Here is a 17,417-nt window from a genome sequence, read left to right as displayed (position 1 = left end):
AACCCATTCCAAATTAATCAAATCTGTCTCATGAGTCCTGCAGCTTTCTGCCCATTTATGTGATTGGGGTGCTGATTCTTTACAGCAAAAGTAAAAATAAAAGCATGCAGACAAACAGCGGAGCTCTTTGTCGTTGTTGTAGTTGTCGTCTCTGCAGAAGCATCTCCTTAAATATTAAAGGGATATTCCGGTGTAAATTTAATCCATGGTCTAAATCACCATGAAACTGTGTTAGACTCCCTCTTGAGAGATCAAGTTAGCAGACCGCTAATTTACAGAGTTTTATCAACCTCAGAAACGACCGCACGACAATGAGCAACAGTACAAATAGGGTCTCAGCACATAGTCCGGGGCATCTAACCTCAGCTAGCTTAGCTGGATTTCTATTGTGAAGCTAAAAACAGAGTTCAACTCTCCTCCATCAGCTTCCAGGTCGGGGAAGTCCCGACGCGACGATTACCGAGTGCGGTTAGAAATGCTCAATTCCGTTCTTTTCCCTGTCCGCTCTCGATAATAACTGTTATAAACTGGCAGGTAAGACACATATGAACTTTGATTGCTTTTCCATGGAGTCATAATCATACATTTTCATCCATGAGCCGCGGAACTCTACCGCACTCGGTAATCGACTCGTCGGGACTTCCCGTCAACAGGAAGCTGCTGCAGAAGAGTGGTAAATTTAGTCAGCTTTTCAGTAGAAATCCAGCTAAGCTAGCAGAGGTTAGATGCCCCGGACTATGTGCTGAGACCCTATTTGTACTGTTGCTGAAGTTTGGTGCTGTTCTGAGCATTATTTGTGGCTTTTTGCTGGCGGTTTATATTTGGATCCATTTACTGCAGTGTATTGTTGTCGTGCGGTCGTTTCTGAGGTTGATAAAACTCCGTAAATTAGCGGTCTGCTAACTTGATCTCTCGAGAGGGAGTCTAACACAGTTTCACGGTGATTTAGACCATGGATTAAACTTACACCGGAATATCCCTTTAAGTGCGAGCTGTCCTACGAAGTAGACAACTTTCTACTTTTACGCTCCACGTCACGCTAATTTTGACAGGAAGTCAGGAAGAACCTGCGAAGTTCTCAAGGACACAAGCCTTCCCTTCATGAAGAGCGCCTCGTCTGCATGCTTGCCCACCTCTTCGGTTTCATCTTGGATGTCACAATTCTTGTGTATTTTCCCAGATTGACGACACCTTCTTCCCCTTTATAGTGATCATAACCCGATTCTGTCTCGCTGCGCCTCGTCCTCCTGGAGAAAAGAGGGAAATACTCGAGCAATTTTAAGATTTCACGAACAGAAGAATTCGCATTTTTAGTAGAAAGTTTTAAAAAGGGAACAGGGTTATAAAATATCTTCTCCGTCGATGTTTTCTGGTAATCACTGAGGTCTCGCTGCATCAATCATCGTGGAGAGGCTGAAGGGCGGCGGCGTGCAGGGACTCTCTGAGGGCCAGGGGCTAAAACATGAATGAAAAGCGAGGAATTAATGCCGGAGTTTCACCAGTTTCAATTATTCTGAGATTTTAAATTAAAACTAGGATGCAGGAACAAAATCTCTCAACCTTCATTTTGCTTTGGTTTTGTAACCTTCTCTATTTTTGAGGTTTCACGGTCGGCAAGACTTTCTGAGACAACCAAGATCTACGAAAGACATCGATGAAGAATAATATCTTTATTACTAATTATTTAATATTGTTATAGTATTTTGACCCCCTAAATGACCTGTAGTTGACACTGTTTTACTCATTTCATATCTAGAAATAAAATCACAAAAACATTTTTTTATGAGCTCTTTAACCAGTAATGTAACATTACATTTATTACTTGAAACTTGGCAGACGGTCAAGTTTTTTCTCTATTTCTTCTACTTCTACTTGTCTGATATGTAAATGTGCGAATAACATTAAGACTGAATCCACATGAGGTGCCTTTGTCAGTAATTGAGGGCCACTTTCTAACGCTGTCAATCCAACAACCCACGCTGACTCACCGTCAGTCACTACGACTCGCCGCTGCAGGAATGACGACGCAAATTCGTCTGCATCCATAATTCACACCGACGGTCTGTTCGAACGTTGTTTTTCCAACTTTCAAGCTGAAATCTCTTCAATCTGTGTTCAATCTTCTCAGGGACGCCTGGGTAACGCTTTCATGCCTCCAAATAAAAAAGTCTTTACAGTCTTCGCAGTATTTTTACCTCTTAAACGACGATAAAATGACTCTTTCTGCAGATGGAGTCTGGTGGCTTTGGTGAGCAGCTGTTCCCGGTTAAAACATAAAAGATCTTCAACAAAAAGGTCCGTCTCTGTGAGGAAACTTTCCATAATGGTGTCAGACACTTGGAATAACAATCTGAGCCTGTCAGACGCAAAAACAAGCAATTCAAGCGGACGTACGCAATCGCCCAGAGGGGCTACAGTGCCGACCGGCTGCTGAGCGCTCACTCCAAACTGGACCAAGTTCAAAATAAGATCCAGGCTGAAATCTATGAAAGTTTCTCTTTAAGTGTTTTATAAACTGCTTCTAAATGATAAAGAAGTGGGTTAAATTGAAGTACTATCCTTTGACCTTTATGTCCAGCAAGATTGGATTGATACGCATATTTATAACTCGCAAGTTCTGATGTCACCGGACCATCGAGGAGCAGAACATTCTGTGAGTTTTCAAAGCAGGACCGTATCGATTGATTAGAGTTTGTTTGCATTGAACAGCAGACTTCAGCTGATGTTTGTTTGGTTTCCAGGAGCTGATTGAACTTTTCTCCAAGGCTGAATTTGAGTTGATTTAAAGAGTTTTCTTGCCGTGAAACAGAAACCTCAAGTTCTGTTTTTTTACTTTGGCTTTTTATAAGTTGTGTTGGAAGGAAGGCGATGCAGATCATGACGACTCGGGGAGGAGAGGGAGAAAATGAGTGAGGGAAGGAAGAAAAAGAAAGGAGAAGAAGAAGAAGTTTTGAAGGGAGGAGGGTTGCAAGTATAGAAGGCAGGAAGAGAAGAATGTAAGATGTAATGATGGCTGGGAGGTAGGAAGAGGAAAAAGGCGTAATCAGTTACAAGCTAATACACCCTCTTTCCTCTCCTCCCCGCCCGCCGTCGGATGGCGGAGGGTTACGTAACGTCCTGTGAGCGCTCAATAGACATCGCAGGTGATCCATCTGCTCCGCAGCCTGAAAGGCACAGCTGGCGTCTTCTTTCGAGGACGCCGTCGAGTGTCACATAAGCAGAGTTGTTCCTCCCCTCCCACAATGCCGCTGGGCTCCTAATTGGCAGTCTCATATTTGGGCGCTGGTGCTGCTCTTGACCAGGGGCTGTGTGATTGGCAGCTCTGATGATGAGGATTAGATGAGATGCAGCTCCGGAGTTATGAAGCCGGCTGGTGATCCTCGTGACTTTACATCAGACTGAGTCCCACTGTGAGGACAAACGGGGCTAACGGAGGCTAAACAGAGCTAAACAGAGCTAACTCCTCTGAACGTGAGGACGATATCTGAAGGTTTCTGTTGTCCTCGTTTTTAGTTAACACTTTGCCTTTCATAATTAAAGTGACAGGATCTGAGAGTTCTGTAGAAGTTCATATACAGTAGGAGTGTGCATCTCTCCCTCATGAGATGATTCGACAGCATCTAGATACGATTCAGGGACGTTACATTTTAAATACGGAACGATTTGCTTATCTTACCATGTCTCGAAAGCCATCACTCTCAACCACGATATAAGATCGTAAGTCCACCGCAAAAAAACGGGCTCTAGATGCTGTGATGACCCTGGACCTCGCTGAGTTGTGGCTGGAAAAAGTCTTTAAACGCTGTGTCGTTGTCTTGCGTGTTCTTGCTTGCGCTAGCTGTGACGTTACTCCTCCTGGCCCGCGTAGTTTCCTCCATGCGGTCTCACCAGGTGAGTTTTCAGAGTTGTTGTGCTACAGTTGATCTTAACAGCTGTTGTACAGACCTTACATGGAGCCAGACTTCTGTCCAAATGTCCCTCCTTCTTATAAAATCCAAATCTCTTCCAAACTTTTGATTTCAGATTAGCTGGTGCATTGTAAACAGTGTCGGAGCTGTCGGACATGTTGTTGTTGTTGTTCTTGTGGTTTCTCGTTACTCTCGCGAGAATCTCACGTTGAACTTTAACCTTTTTATGAGAGTTGAGAGCCGCCCTGCAGAATTAGCAGCAAAGCTTCCGCCAACTGATACTAACTTTAGAATCAGGTTAATGGTAAATTTATATCGATACAGGTGTCTGCGTATCGATATAGTCGCATCCCGGTTACCGATTCGAATCGGTGAATCTTTACACCCCTAATATACAGCATGTATATGCAGTAGTTGATAAACAGCAGTATTTCTACTAGAATCAGTCAAAAGTAGCACTTTTACTTCAGCAGTCTGGTATTTAAAGGAAGTGTCATCATGTTTTATTATTGTTATTTGTATGTGCAGTCTGTGTTACAGTTCATCTGTGCAGCAGCTGGATACAAAGAGAATAATCTGCAGTTTAGTGTAGGATGAGTTGAATGGTTGACGTGTGTGTGTGTGTGTGTGTGTGTATGAGTGTGTGTCGGGTTTAATGCAGTCTGAGTTCTGCAGAGGAGGTCGAGCTCCGTGGGGGTCGTCATCATCAACACGCTGCCAACGACGGCGTAATGGCTGTTTCTTTATTTTTATTTGTTATTTCTCTTTTCTGTTTACTCCTCTCTCTCTCTCTCTCTCTCTCTCTCTCTTATCTGATTTTGTGTCCTCTTCTGTCTCCGTCTCATTTCAAGCCACATTTATTCATTATGCAGTTTTGTCACAGAGAAGAACGTTAAAGAAGAGATGAATACCGACGAAGAAGTGGAAGAAAACATTACAGATTCCTGATGTTCTCTTTGCACATCGAGCAGCAGCAGCAGGGGGTCATTATAACGAGAATATAAAACAACATAATATTCTTATTTTTTGTGCTTATTTTTCCTTCTCGATCTCTTTCATCCGTTTCACTAATTTAATTTCTCATCATTTCTTTTCTCTACTTCCTCTTTCTACTCCGTGCTCTCACGCTTTTCAGAACAGTTGGAGTGAATTTACATTACCTCAGGCGTCTGATACAAATCTAACTTTTCTCGGCACGCAACAGTAAATTAATGAATAAATTAATCAGGGTTGCGTTCGTCTTTGTGCTCGAGTTAAAGTATGAAAACTGGGTCAGAAATCAGAGAGAGTGACGTTTTGATTGGTTGAATCCAGAAGTTTGTGTTAAATAAATCAATACGTTGAATTCCTTTTTGTTGAACATCTTGAAATGAGTGAAATACACGAGGGTATAAAATAAAAATATGTAAGAAGCAGTCCTGAGCTGAACTTGATTGTTTTGTAATATTGTACTTTTAATATTCAGTTTGAGATGAGATGACGTCTTGTTTTTAAAAGAATATGAACAGAAAGATGCATTTGTGTGATAAATGTTGGACCAAAGTGGAGTTTGCAAAATGTTCTACAGATAATCAATGAAAAGCAAAACGTGGAATAAGTGGGAACCACATTAAAAGATGATTCAGATATGTATGAAAAGAAGAAAAGATGAAGGTAAACACAAGAGAGTTAATGAGGTTTAAGAGTCGGCAGGATCAGAAACAATTAAAAGGCGCTTTTTTAAAGAAGTGGTTTAAATGATTGTAAAGTTTTGGCAGCTGAAGTTGGTCGACTGTCAAAAAGCTCACGTGAAACTGATTTGTGTTCATGCCAAAGATATTTGTTTGTTTCCCGATTATCATATTTGTGTTTGAGTTTGAGTTAACGTCTCCGTCACGTCTCCAGGTTCTGCAGCTGAACTCGGACATCCTCCCGCAGTACAAGCAGGAGGCCCCCAAGACGCCTCCGCACATCATCCTCCACTACTGCACCTTCAAGACCACCTGGGACTGGGTCATCCTCATCCTCACCTTCTACACGGCCATCATGGTGCCGTACAACGTCTCCTTCAAGACCAAGCAGAACAACATCGTGTGGCTGGTGCTGGACAGCGTGGTGGACGTCATCTTCCTGGTGGACATCGTGCTCAACTTCCACACCACCTTCGTGGGCCCCGGCGGGGAGGTCATCTCCGACCCCAAGCTCATCCGCATGAACTACCTGAAGACCTGGTTTGTCATCGACCTGCTGTCCTGCCTGCCGTATGACATCATCAACGCCTTCGAGAACGTGGATGAGGTACGGTTAACGGGTGGTGTCCGCGAGTTTACATCAAAATGTGATTATTTTGACCTCCAGCTGAGCGGACAGACTTCAGCTTCAGACTCTCATCCTTGAAAACATAGCAGCTGTTCTGGAAATCAATTCAATTATCAAACTAAATGAAAATGATTTCTCAGAGTCTGGAGCGAGAAGTAGGTCATGACTCTGCAGAACTGAGCTTCATGTTAAATGCAGAGCGGCTGGTTTAATGTAAGACGTCTGAAGAGGTGATGAATCATCGTCATTATGTCATTATGTCATTATGTTTCCTGCTGCTTGCTGATTGGTTAAGCTCCCACCAGCTGGGCTCAGCTGAGACTCAGTGGCTGTTTGTGCCCCATTTAACACCTGATATTAACATGTGGCTTGTACCTGGATATTATATCTGGATCAGGCAGAACTTATATAATGTAAACACACGGATGTGATCAGATTAGCTTGACGTCATCTTGAGGTGGCGTGGCTCGCAATGTGGTCGAAGTCGGACATTTATAATACCGAGTGTGAGCGGGTTCTTTAGAGAATGGCTTTCTGTCTGCTGTGTTTTGAGATTCACTTTGTTGGCTGAAAGGAGGAGGAAGGACTGTTCCCTTCTGCTGAAACAAGAGGATGTTTTCAGTGGAGGGCTTGAATTAGAGATGTGGAACAGCAATATGTTATCGGAGACGACTCAGCGGTGCTTTTGGCTTCGGGACTACAGATGCTGGGAGTCGCAGGGAAGATACTGATGGAACAAACGCACAGCTTTTTTTGCCGAGCTGCCAAAGTGGCTCTGTGGCCTGGTCGTTTCTTTTGTCCACTGCTTTGATTAAAGGGATAGTTCAACCCCAAAGCAAGAAGTGAACATCTACTCCTGGATGAGAGGCTAGCAAGCTAAGCTAATTATGAATAACCTGCGCTGTCATGAGCACGAACCTCTTCTGCTGCCTTCTGAGCTGTGATACAGTTGGTGGATGTAGTTCGGTTGACAGAAAATAGCACTTACATGTAACTCGCAACAATGTCTTGAATAATTGGGTTGCTGATGAGTTGTTAAAACGTCGAGTGCCATCTTGGAGAGAAAGGAAAACATCTCTCCATCTTCAAAACTCTGCAACTCACACCAAAACAATCTAGATGATAAAAAGCTCTTGTGTTTCAGATTCTGGGTTGAAGAGCTTGGGTTTATAACAGTCAGGATTCAATAACATTCATCTTTAATTAAAGGGATATTCCGGTGTGAATTTAATCCATGGTCTAAATCACCGTGAAACTGTGTTAGACTCCCTCTCGAGAGATCAAGTTAGCAGACCGCTAATTTACGGAGTTTTATCAACCTCAGAAACGACCGCACGACAACAATACACTGCAGTAAATGGATCCAAATATAAACCGCCACCAAAAAGCCACAAATAATGCTCAGAACAGCACCAAACTTCAGCAACAGTACAAATAGGGTCTCAGCACATAGTCCGGGGCATCTAACCTCCGCTAGCTTAGCTGGATTTCTACTGAAAAGCTGACTAAATTTACCACTCTTCTGCAGCAGCTTCCTGTTGACGGGAAGTCCCGACGAGTCGATTACCGAGTGCAGTAGAGTTCCGCGGCTCATGGATGAAAATGTGTGATTATGACTCCATGGAAAAGCAATCAAAGTTCATATGTGTCTTACCTGCCAGTTTATAACAGTTATTATCGAGAGCGGACAGGGAAAAGAACGGAATTGAGCATTTCTAACCGCACTCGGTAATCGTCGCGTCAGGACTTCCCCGGCCCGGAAGCTGATGGAGGAGAGTTGAAGTCTGTTTTTAGCTTCACAATAGAAATCCAGCTAAGCTAGCGGAGGTTAGATGCCCCGGACTATGTGCTGAGACCCTATTTGTACTGTTGCTGAAGTTTGGTGCTGTTCTGAGCATTATTTGTGGCTTTTTGGTGGCGGTTTATATTTGGATCCATTTACTGCAGTGTATTGTTGTCGTGCGGTCGTTTCTGAGGTTGATAAAACTCCGTAAATTAGCGGTCTGCTAACTTGATCTCTCGAGAGGGAGTCTAACACAGTTCCACGGTGATTTAGACCATGGATTAAACTTACACCGGAATATCCCTTTAAATGCACTTCGTGTTGGTGTGTTCATATTTGGCAGGTTTGTGTCTCACAAACTGTTTTCTCTCTGGAGTTTGTGACACAACAGCAGGTGCCGTTTCAGTTAATAAGCTCATAAAGCTCATTGATTAATAATTGATAATGGTTTGCTCTCCGGCTGAGGTAATAGATGACAGTCTGCTTGGTGAAAGTGGAGAATAATTGTAGTTCCTCCCTCTCCTGCCGTCCTCCACTGTGTTTATCTGCAGCAGCTTGAAATTCATTATCGAAATCCCTTTTAAAAGCCAATACAGTCGTGATTCTCGGGTCAGCTGGGCGTATTTAAGTCTGATAGCACAAAGAATTGAAGGAGTACCGATGATAATGATGATTGGATTGTTGTTACGAGCTTCTGTTGAGGCTGAGGTGAGTTTCTTCAGGAGAGAGAACAGAAAGTGATAGTGAGGACGGTTTCCTGAACGTCTGCAGATCTTTACCTGATTCTGACAGAGAATCTAACTCACATTGATCTTTAGCAGCTTTAGAGTCTAATTAGTTTCAGACAACAGCTGTTGTTGGTTACATTCGCCTGAGGGAAGAAGAGATTTCAGATCCCGAACCTGTTTTCTGCGTGGATCAGACCAGCTTCTCTGCGTTTCTTCACAGCCAGATATCGAGGAGTTACATCAATACGGCCTGAAGTCCATTAACGGTGATTTTCCACTTGATTTCCCTCTGAATTAATTAGACCTCAGCCTCGGTCGAAGAATCTGTTCGATGTGAAACAAATACAGAACAAATATCTTCTAATGTTGAACTGCATTTTTCTTATTTAACATCCAATCTTTTCACGAGTGGGTGTGTATATTGTTTAATAAATAAAAAAAAGAACACTTCGCTGTAGGTGTGTGCTCGTGACATCCATTATTGTATTGAATACGTGTGTGTGTGTGTACGTGTGCGTCTGCCAAGCGAGGGCTTAATTAGCGTTGGTTTTGAACGCCAGTAATAATAATAAAACCAGTATTTAAGCTGCCAGCAGCCGGATCCTTCAACATCTATTAATTTTACGTGCCAAAAAGTCATTCCACACCTCCCTCAGTGTTTTATTCTGGTTCTGAGCAACATGACACACAAAACACACACAGAATATCAACTTTTGGGACTAGAAAACTTTTAAAGTTTAAAGTTTTTGGTGTGTTTATGGTTGAAGCAGGTTGTATATTAAGGATAATTCTACATCTACCATCAGTTTAATGTTCTGAACCTTGTTTCTTCCAACCCGGGAAGAATATACATTTATATATCATGACGGACTACATGTCGTCTCAGATTTTGGACATCATTGTGTATCTTGTTGTCTTTTCCTGGTTTTAACGGCTGCATCGCTGTAAAGTGAAATGATTTTCCAGTCTGTTGGATTTTGCCTCATTAAAGCTCACCTCCTGCCGTTGTGTCTGTGTTTGGGTCATCACAGGTGTGCAGTGTTAACCTCCCTTTACATTAGTGTCTCCACTGAGAGTTAACTGGCTGGGTTGATGAAAATCTATAGAAATATTGTTGCTATGGTTACCTGCAGTTAAAACACACCCTGAGGATGGATGAAGAGAAACAGTTAAACTGTTGTTTACGTCATAACGAAACTCTCGCCAAAAAGCAACCAAGGCTTTATTTGTGACTGAATATGAATCAAACCTTCGTGGAAAAGTATAATTACGACACAATTTCGTTTTTGGGCAAACTCATTTTCAATGGGAGTGCTACGGGCACTTTTACGATAGCATCAAAATCTCTATTTTTAAAACACTAAGAAGTCTCGACACAACATGAAACTTTGCTGGTAGTATCACCAGGGTCTCTACACATGAACACGAGCATTGAGAACATTGTTTGTGTACACAGAGTTTACTAAAAAGAAGGTTTTTGAACAACTCATGTTAGCAGTAGCACCTCCAGCGCGCCGTCATGGCAGACAAAAAGTGTCGATCCCCGAGTGCGACCTCACAGGCAGGAGAGTGATGGTGGACCGCTCCTCAAGCCTTCCTGTAACACGTTAGCTGGTGTTCATGTGTAGAGACCCTGGTGATACTACGAGCAAAGTTTCATGTTGTTTTGTTGTTTTAAAAATAGAGATTTTGATGCTAGCATAAAAGTGTCCGTAGCACTCCAATGAAAATTAGCTTGCCAAAAAAACGACACTACTGTAAATCTTAAAAGTGCCTCTTTCGTCGTAAATATGCTTTTACGCGAAGGTTTGACTCATATTCAATCGCAAATAAAGTCTCGGTTGCTTTTTGGCGAGAGTTTCACTTTAACAACTTCCAGTCAGTCAGAAACAAACATGGCTGCCGGTCTGATGTTGAATGTTGGTGAATTACGATGTTGTCTAACAGGCCTTGAAGGGGCTTTAATGGCCCTCCTGGGATACGGTACTTGTTTTAAGTTACAGAAAACATTATAACATAAATTAACAGGAAGTTTTAACGCAGCTGTGACCTGACGTGAGGCTAATTGTGAGCTCACAGCTGTAACCGTCGCTGTCGAACCTCCTCCTCGGCATGTTTTTATGTGTGAGTGTCTCCTGCTGCTGCCGGCTGTGTCCTCCTTCAGTCTGAACGCTGGATTGTATTGTAGACGCTCCCACCTGTAGGTTCAGGTGTCTCGCAGCCTCCGGCCTCTCGCTGCCGGTCGCTGATGGATTCGATGAGATCCCGCTGGGTGAAGTTTTCTGTCTTTTTAAAACAGCAGACAGCGAGCGAGCAAGCGAGCAGGACGGAGAGGAAATCAATGGCACGTAAATTTCCAGCCACTACAGAGGACACATTCAGACTCTCTTCCCCCTCTTTGCTAAATTGACATTTTTGTTGCCGCCTTCCCGTATTAGCAGGCTGAAGAATAGACGCTGCTGGCTGAGGACAGTGTGTGGGCGGCTTAAGGTGCAGCAAGAAAGAAAGTAGCGGAGATTATTACAGGCTCGCTGCAGACGGCTGCCGTCTCTGATGGCTGGAGTATTTTTAGTCGTATCTGAATGCAGGTTTCCGTGCCAAGCTGGTGACATGCAGGTGCTGCCAAGTCACGTACGTACACACAAACACATCCATCTTTATGACTTGTGAGGACCATTACCAAATGCAAACTATATGTTTTTTGACTTGGAAACGCTCTTAATGCATATTTCTTTGTTTCTTACAATCTGCATCTTGTTTTTGTTGGCTTTGGTCTTTAGCACCATCAGTGATAGTTGCAGCTCAGTCACCAGGATGTAACGATTTATTAAATGGCTCTTCTTAACGCTGTAGAATGCTCCATTCACTTGAATTAGCCTTCCAAACGTTCGTATAATCGACCGTTGCTAAGCACATTTGACCGTTGTCAAGGAAAGTGGCCTTTTTGCCTCTGATTCACGTATTTCGTATCACTCCGCGCTCTAAAATATTTGCTCCGCAAGTAGTCCGGTCACTTATCACCCCACGACTTTGTTCGCTAAGCGACGTCAGCTGATCTGTAGCCTACTTCATATCGGAAAGAAACGTACTCCTAGGCCACTAGTATGGATGAGTTTCACATTGACTTTGAAAATACGGTGATTTCAACTCTTGGCAAAAGGCTGAGTTGTCGTCACCGGTCAAGAAAAGAAAAAGAGAGGAAAGCAGCGAAGAGGGAGAAGCGAAACGGCGTCGGTTTGGCGAACTATATTCCTCTGCTGAAAAACACTATGAGTGGTCACAAATAAATTGTAAAAAGACAATTTCTTTCGTGTTGGCAAGTAACCGTGTAATAAGCGGGATAATGTATAGAACGGCGAGAAAATAAGTCCCTTCAGGACGGATCAGACTTCTCCGCTTCGTGTCAGGGTCTCCGCTATAAAATATTATCCTCAGACAAGACAAGATCCGGATCTACAGGTTGTTCTAAAACAGAACTTTCTTCTAAGGTTGAAGGAACTCTTCTGTTGACATTTTGGATATACAAGATTTTATTTCATATTTGAGCAGCGACGCCGACACAGTCACACATGGGTCAGCAGCAGTCACACCAACAGGCTGACTGAGGTAGTCGGGCTATGGCAGCAAAAAAATGATGTAACACTCTCATGAGGAGCTGTGGTGACGCTCCCTCGGGTCGAAGCGGAGGTGTGTGAGGAGTCAGGGTGTGTGTTTGTGTGTGTGTTGTGTTGGAGGAACCCCCCGCGGGCCCCAGAGCCACCTGCTGTCACGGAGGAGCCCGGCAGGCCGATGGGAGCTCACAGCGTGCGTCTGCAGGCGCCGCGGCGTCTCACAAAGTCTAATCCAGGCTGACCTTTCTGCGTGGCGTGCATGCTGCCACCGCCACGGCCGGCCGAGCTGACAGAGCCGGGAGGAAGCTGTGCACCATGCAGTCGGGGGTGGGAAATTAACACACAGAGAGGGTGGGAGGGGAGGAAGTGACGTGATGGAAGGAAAAGAGGAAATTTTAAAATGTTCTGTTGTCTTTTCTCCTCGATGACAGTAAACTAAAGATCTCTGGGTTTGAGGATGTCATCCTGGTCACTGATCGTCATTTTGTGACATTATACACTGATCGATTTATTGAGGAAATAATTGATAGATTAATTGAGTTGCAACCTTGTTTACCAGTCAATATTATTATTCAGAATATGACAGATTCAGGTTTTCTTGTCCCAGCGTGGGATTTGTTTTCACAGCTGGTACATCGCAGAAACATTCAGATGCTACAGAAGAGGATGAACAATTAATTTGAACTCAGACTTGAATTCTGAGGAAGGATGCATTGAGTCAATTTCATCCATCTTGCTGCTTTATGTGATATTAGATCAAGCATGATTCAATTAAAGGGGACTGTTGGAACTTGGCAGAGGTATGTGCTCTACTGAGTGTTCACATTTCGGTTCTGGACATTTATCCAAATGATTTAGCCTCTTTGGCTTCGTTAAGCATATGTTGCCGTAGAAAGCAGCATTTTGTTGCTTTGTGTTGCTTTCTGTCATTTAGTTTGGTTTATTATTTGTCGACAATCACAGAGACGCCGGAGAAAGCAGAGGAGATTTTGTTTCCAGGTGTTTCTCTGAATGATTTTTTGTACTTTAAGCAGATCGGTGTAATTGCTGCTGTGCTGTTGGATAATGACTCAGGTGATGCACTGGGATTGTTGAGTTTCCTGTCTGTGTTAGCACAAACTTTCAGCAGAGGTCACTGATAGATCATCTCACAAATATGTTAAACTTTAAGTATTCAAAATATTGGCACATCAACAATCTTACTACCTCGTTTTCTTGTCGGGGTGTCGTGTTGAGCTTGTGTTTTCGGTGCCAGCGCTTTAAGTTCTTCTTTCCCACCCGTGTGAGTTTTGACAACAAAATAAAAGCATGTGGTGATTATTTTGTTTTTTCTTGCCAACTTTGCTGTGCATTTATATTTGGAAGTGGACTGTGTGTTCCTAAAGCTGCCATATGGTTTGTCGGAAATAGCATCCTTTATGTGGCATTATTGGGTGTATGTGAGCTTTTAATGTACGCCTTCGACAGTAAAACGTTTTTTGAGTGAGTGTAGCTGCTATTTTTAATCCCGTCCTCCATCATAACGCTGCGTTTATGTCATATTGTACAGATGGTTGGAAGATGTAATGATTTTCTGTTGGCGACGACGTCAAAACAAAGTTCAGAAGTGCGAACAAGTCGTGACGAAGCAAGTTCTCATCAGGGGTGTACGGCTGGAAAGATTCCTTCTAATGGCAAATAGAGGGCGACTCCAGTGGTTTCAAAAGGAAGTCTGACTGTATGTAAGCTTATGAGAAAACTACCGTACTTCTCACTTGATTTATTACTTCAGTAAACAGTTTCCTGATGAGTTTATGGTCTCAATCTGTAGTTTTAAGTCTTCTTCAACACAGCCAGATGTTCGTTTTATAAACTATGGTCCCATTTAGAGTGAAATAGACGATAAAGCATGAGGGTGATTTGGGGCGTGGCTATTGACATTATCAATCCACTTCTGGCACCTAAAAGTAAGATGGCGTTGACTTTGATGCTAAATTTCAGGCTTGAAAATGACACTTGGTGGTAACAGGACATTTTTTCATTGTTCTGTTTACAGATAAAATGAACCTTTTTGACAAAACAGCTGTAATAGTAGTAAAAGTAACTTGTCATGGCTCACTGTGATGGGCTTATTGGGAAACTTCAAATGGAGCAGAGTCATTGTTAATGTTGTTGGTTATAACTGTGCTTTTGTTGCAAAGATTGGAGATTGGAGTGTCGAGGAGACACGAAGAGAAACTAATGAAAAACAAAACCTTTCTCTGTCCCTGCTGCTCATTTGGTTCAATTACAGTCTGATGTTAGTTTGAGGCGGTTCAATTGCCAAAGTCGACTAATCCCACAGATAGTTTATTTGATTTCTTTCACGTGTCAGAAGCTTTTGTGGTACTAAATTATCAAAACACATTCTAGAGAATAACCTCGTGTTTCGACTGATCATGAGTTAAATAAAAAAATCAAAGGATTAAATATTAAAACAGACACTTTTGTGTTTTATCTTTCGCTGCTCGGGGAAGATTCTGCTCCTGTTGCTGCGGAGCGACAATTGAAAACTCAGCTGAAGCATGGCGCTCTTTAGCTAAAAGCTGAGACATTTTGAATTTTTAATGCTCACCGGATTGAGCACTGAAAAACACGTTAAGCTCCCAGTGCTGTCAGGAATATGCAACAGTGCCTCTTCTGCTTTGAAAATAACGAGAGAAAGAGCCGGCGCTGTGAAAAGAGCTCCCCGGTGGACATGTAATCTCCGTCTCCTCGTCGTCTCACTTCGCCGGGTCCGTTTGGATAAACAGGTGCTTATGAACCATGATTCTACATGCGTTGCGTGCGCTTGACTCATGCTCTTTTCATCTCTGGTGCTCTGTCCTGTGGCTACTTAATTTAGACGCATTTACATATGAGCTGGGAACAGTTTGAGTCCCAGGGGGGAGGCCTTTGAAGCTGTGGCTGGAGTGAGGCTGCGAGGCCCGGGGAGGGCTGCGAGGGTTTGTGGCATCAGAGAGAGCCGAGGCGAAGGTGCAGCCAAGATCCTCTTAGTCCAGCGGAGTTAAAACAGGCCTGGTCAAGTCGAGGGGTTACGAAAAAGTGAAGATCAAAGACAAAAGAGTCTAATTCAAGAGCAAATTAGTGACAGCAAATGTTTCTTAACTTTTGCAAGGAGTCATGAGAAGTTTTCTTAAGGATAGACACAAGTGCAGATCCACTTGTATCAGCTGTTTAGGTATTTTCTTAAAGTTTGTCTTCAATGTTTTCTGTGTTTTTGGGAAGTAATGTAATTACCAGCCTACCCCACATCCAAAATAAATGTTGGCAATGTTTCTTGATGTTCAGTTTTATCTTGTGACAACGCTGTGCCTATGCTCTGGTTTAAGGTAAGATCATGTTTTGGCTTACGAATATTAAAACGCTGCCTTGAACAGTCGTCTCTGGCTTGGCAGCTGTTAGGTTTTAGGAAAAGATCATGTCTTGCCTGCAATACCTGGTTTTGTGCCCCAAAGTCTCTTTAGATATATCCAGTGGTTTCACGCTTACACAAGTTGAAATGCAGTCTTGAACAGTGGTCTCTGGCTTGACTGCGACCTTGCTCATCTTTTGAGGGGTTACACCTCACCTTTCCGAAACCCCGCTGTTCCGAACATAGACTTCAATTCATCGTAATGGCGGGGTTTCCCTTTTTTTCAAAGACCCCGCTATTCCAAAAAGGCTATTGGGGAAACCCTTCCATTCCGAAACCCCCCACTCCGAACTAACCCTAACCTTAACCCACTTCAGAATTGTGCGAGTGCGGCTGGAAGTGGGGATTTCAGCACCACGGATAGGGGTGTTTAATTTCGGAACAGCGGTGTTTCGGAATGGAGGGTTTTCGCAATGGAGGGGTGTCGGAATTGAAGGCTGGGGGTAGACTTTGAGCTCTGGTCTGGATAAAATATGCAAAATTTATGACGGAGCAGAAAGATGCTGAACAGTGCAAAAGTACCGAGTCAAGAAACTTTGAGAGAAGCTTTGGTCTGTTACCGGGGTGAAAACAAGGTTGAGAGAGGTTGAGTGGCGCTGGTCCAGCTGACGATGGAGAGTTTGATGAAGCAGCTCTCCTCGTCCTCAGCAGTCTGTATTACGTAACATCAGCTCCTACATCATTAGATAACCCTGCTGGCTTCTATCTATTTTTCCCTCTATGCTGTAAAATGATTGTTTTTGTAATGTCGGTAGATGTTTAGCTCGGGGTTGTACACTGTTGGCCCCTGCTGCTCCAAACGCTCGGCTGTGTTAATTGTGTTAAAACGGATCGGGCAGAGCGTGCGGGCGCCTCGGGGACCTCGTCGCTGCTGCTGCTGCTGCGACTGAAAACAATCAGTTTTGTTTATTTTGAGCCTCGTTCTCAGCCAACTGTGTTTGGAGAAGTTAGTGGTATAGAGCAGGGGATAAAGAGCCCGGTCCTGTGGTCAGCTGCTCTCAGGAGGGTAATAGTTCAGGCTGTGTGTGGCGAAGCTTTGTGCTGTTGTGCTTTAAACTAATATTTGTGTTTATGAGTATTAGAGCCCGGCTGAGATGGATTCTTTCAATTAGTCTATTGATGAACTGTGACCAAGGGTTGAACTCAGTAGGAAGTTTACAGTGAAATTAAACCTGTCATTGGTGGACAAACTGTGAAAATGTTTTGTTAGTTGTATTCTTCCCCTGTGCTGTTTGTCTCTCTCTACCTCTGCCCAGGTGTGCTACGTCTTGAATGCCCAATGAGGTGCACTTTGTCTGGGAGATGAGAGCTCAAAAGCTCCAGTGGCAGAATCAGAGGCTTCTGTAGTGTGGACTGCTGGTTTTAATGTCTTTCAGCCCGGGATTTTGCACCGTGGTTGTGTTTGTATCCACAGGATCTGTGGTTTCCACGTTTCCCTTTCAGTAACTATGTGGGAAGCCATGCACTGCATTCTGGTAGCGTGACACAGTGTTTTGAGAGCTGGGGCGTCTAGCTCTGTTGGATTCTGGAGCACACATCCCACAAGTGGTGTTAGTCCAAAACTGGTGCAGCCGGTGAGTGTTTGCGTTGGTGTAGCCTGCTTTGGTCAGGCGTGTAAAGCTGTGAAGCATCGTGTGCCTTTAAGTTAATACTTTC

At 43.5% G+C, this 17,417-nt stretch overlaps 1 protein-coding gene and 1 long non-coding RNA gene across 2 annotated transcripts in view; one reads left to right on the top strand and one right to left on the bottom strand.

The window, feature by feature from the left end:
- LOC115566387 (potassium voltage-gated channel subfamily H member 5-like) overlaps positions 1-17,417 on the top strand; it is a 126,163-nt gene that overhangs the window by 21,892 nt on the left and 86,854 nt on the right. The window contains exon 6 of the mRNA XM_030392229.1: positions 5,793-6,185. Within this exon, the coding sequence (XP_030248089.1) occupies positions 5,793-6,185 (393 nt within the window). The remainder of the gene's footprint in view (positions 1-5,792; positions 6,186-17,417) is intronic.
- Positions 1,360-9,799, bottom strand: LOC115566389 (uncharacterized). The gene is made up of 3 exons (XR_003980980.1): positions 9,714-9,799; positions 8,892-9,041; positions 1,360-1,455 (listed from the first exon to the last, which is right to left on the bottom strand). It is a non-coding gene; the product is annotated as an uncharacterized LOC115566389 (long non-coding RNA).

The sequence above is a fragment of the Sparus aurata genome, chromosome 16, assembly GCF_900880675.1.
Source record: "Sparus aurata chromosome 16, fSpaAur1.1, whole genome shotgun sequence".
In the NCBI taxonomy this organism is placed as follows: Eukaryota; Metazoa; Chordata; class Actinopteri; order Spariformes; family Sparidae; genus Sparus; species Sparus aurata.
The sequence above is the reverse complement of the archived record's forward strand: the minus strand, read 5'-3'. Positions and strand labels throughout refer to the sequence as shown.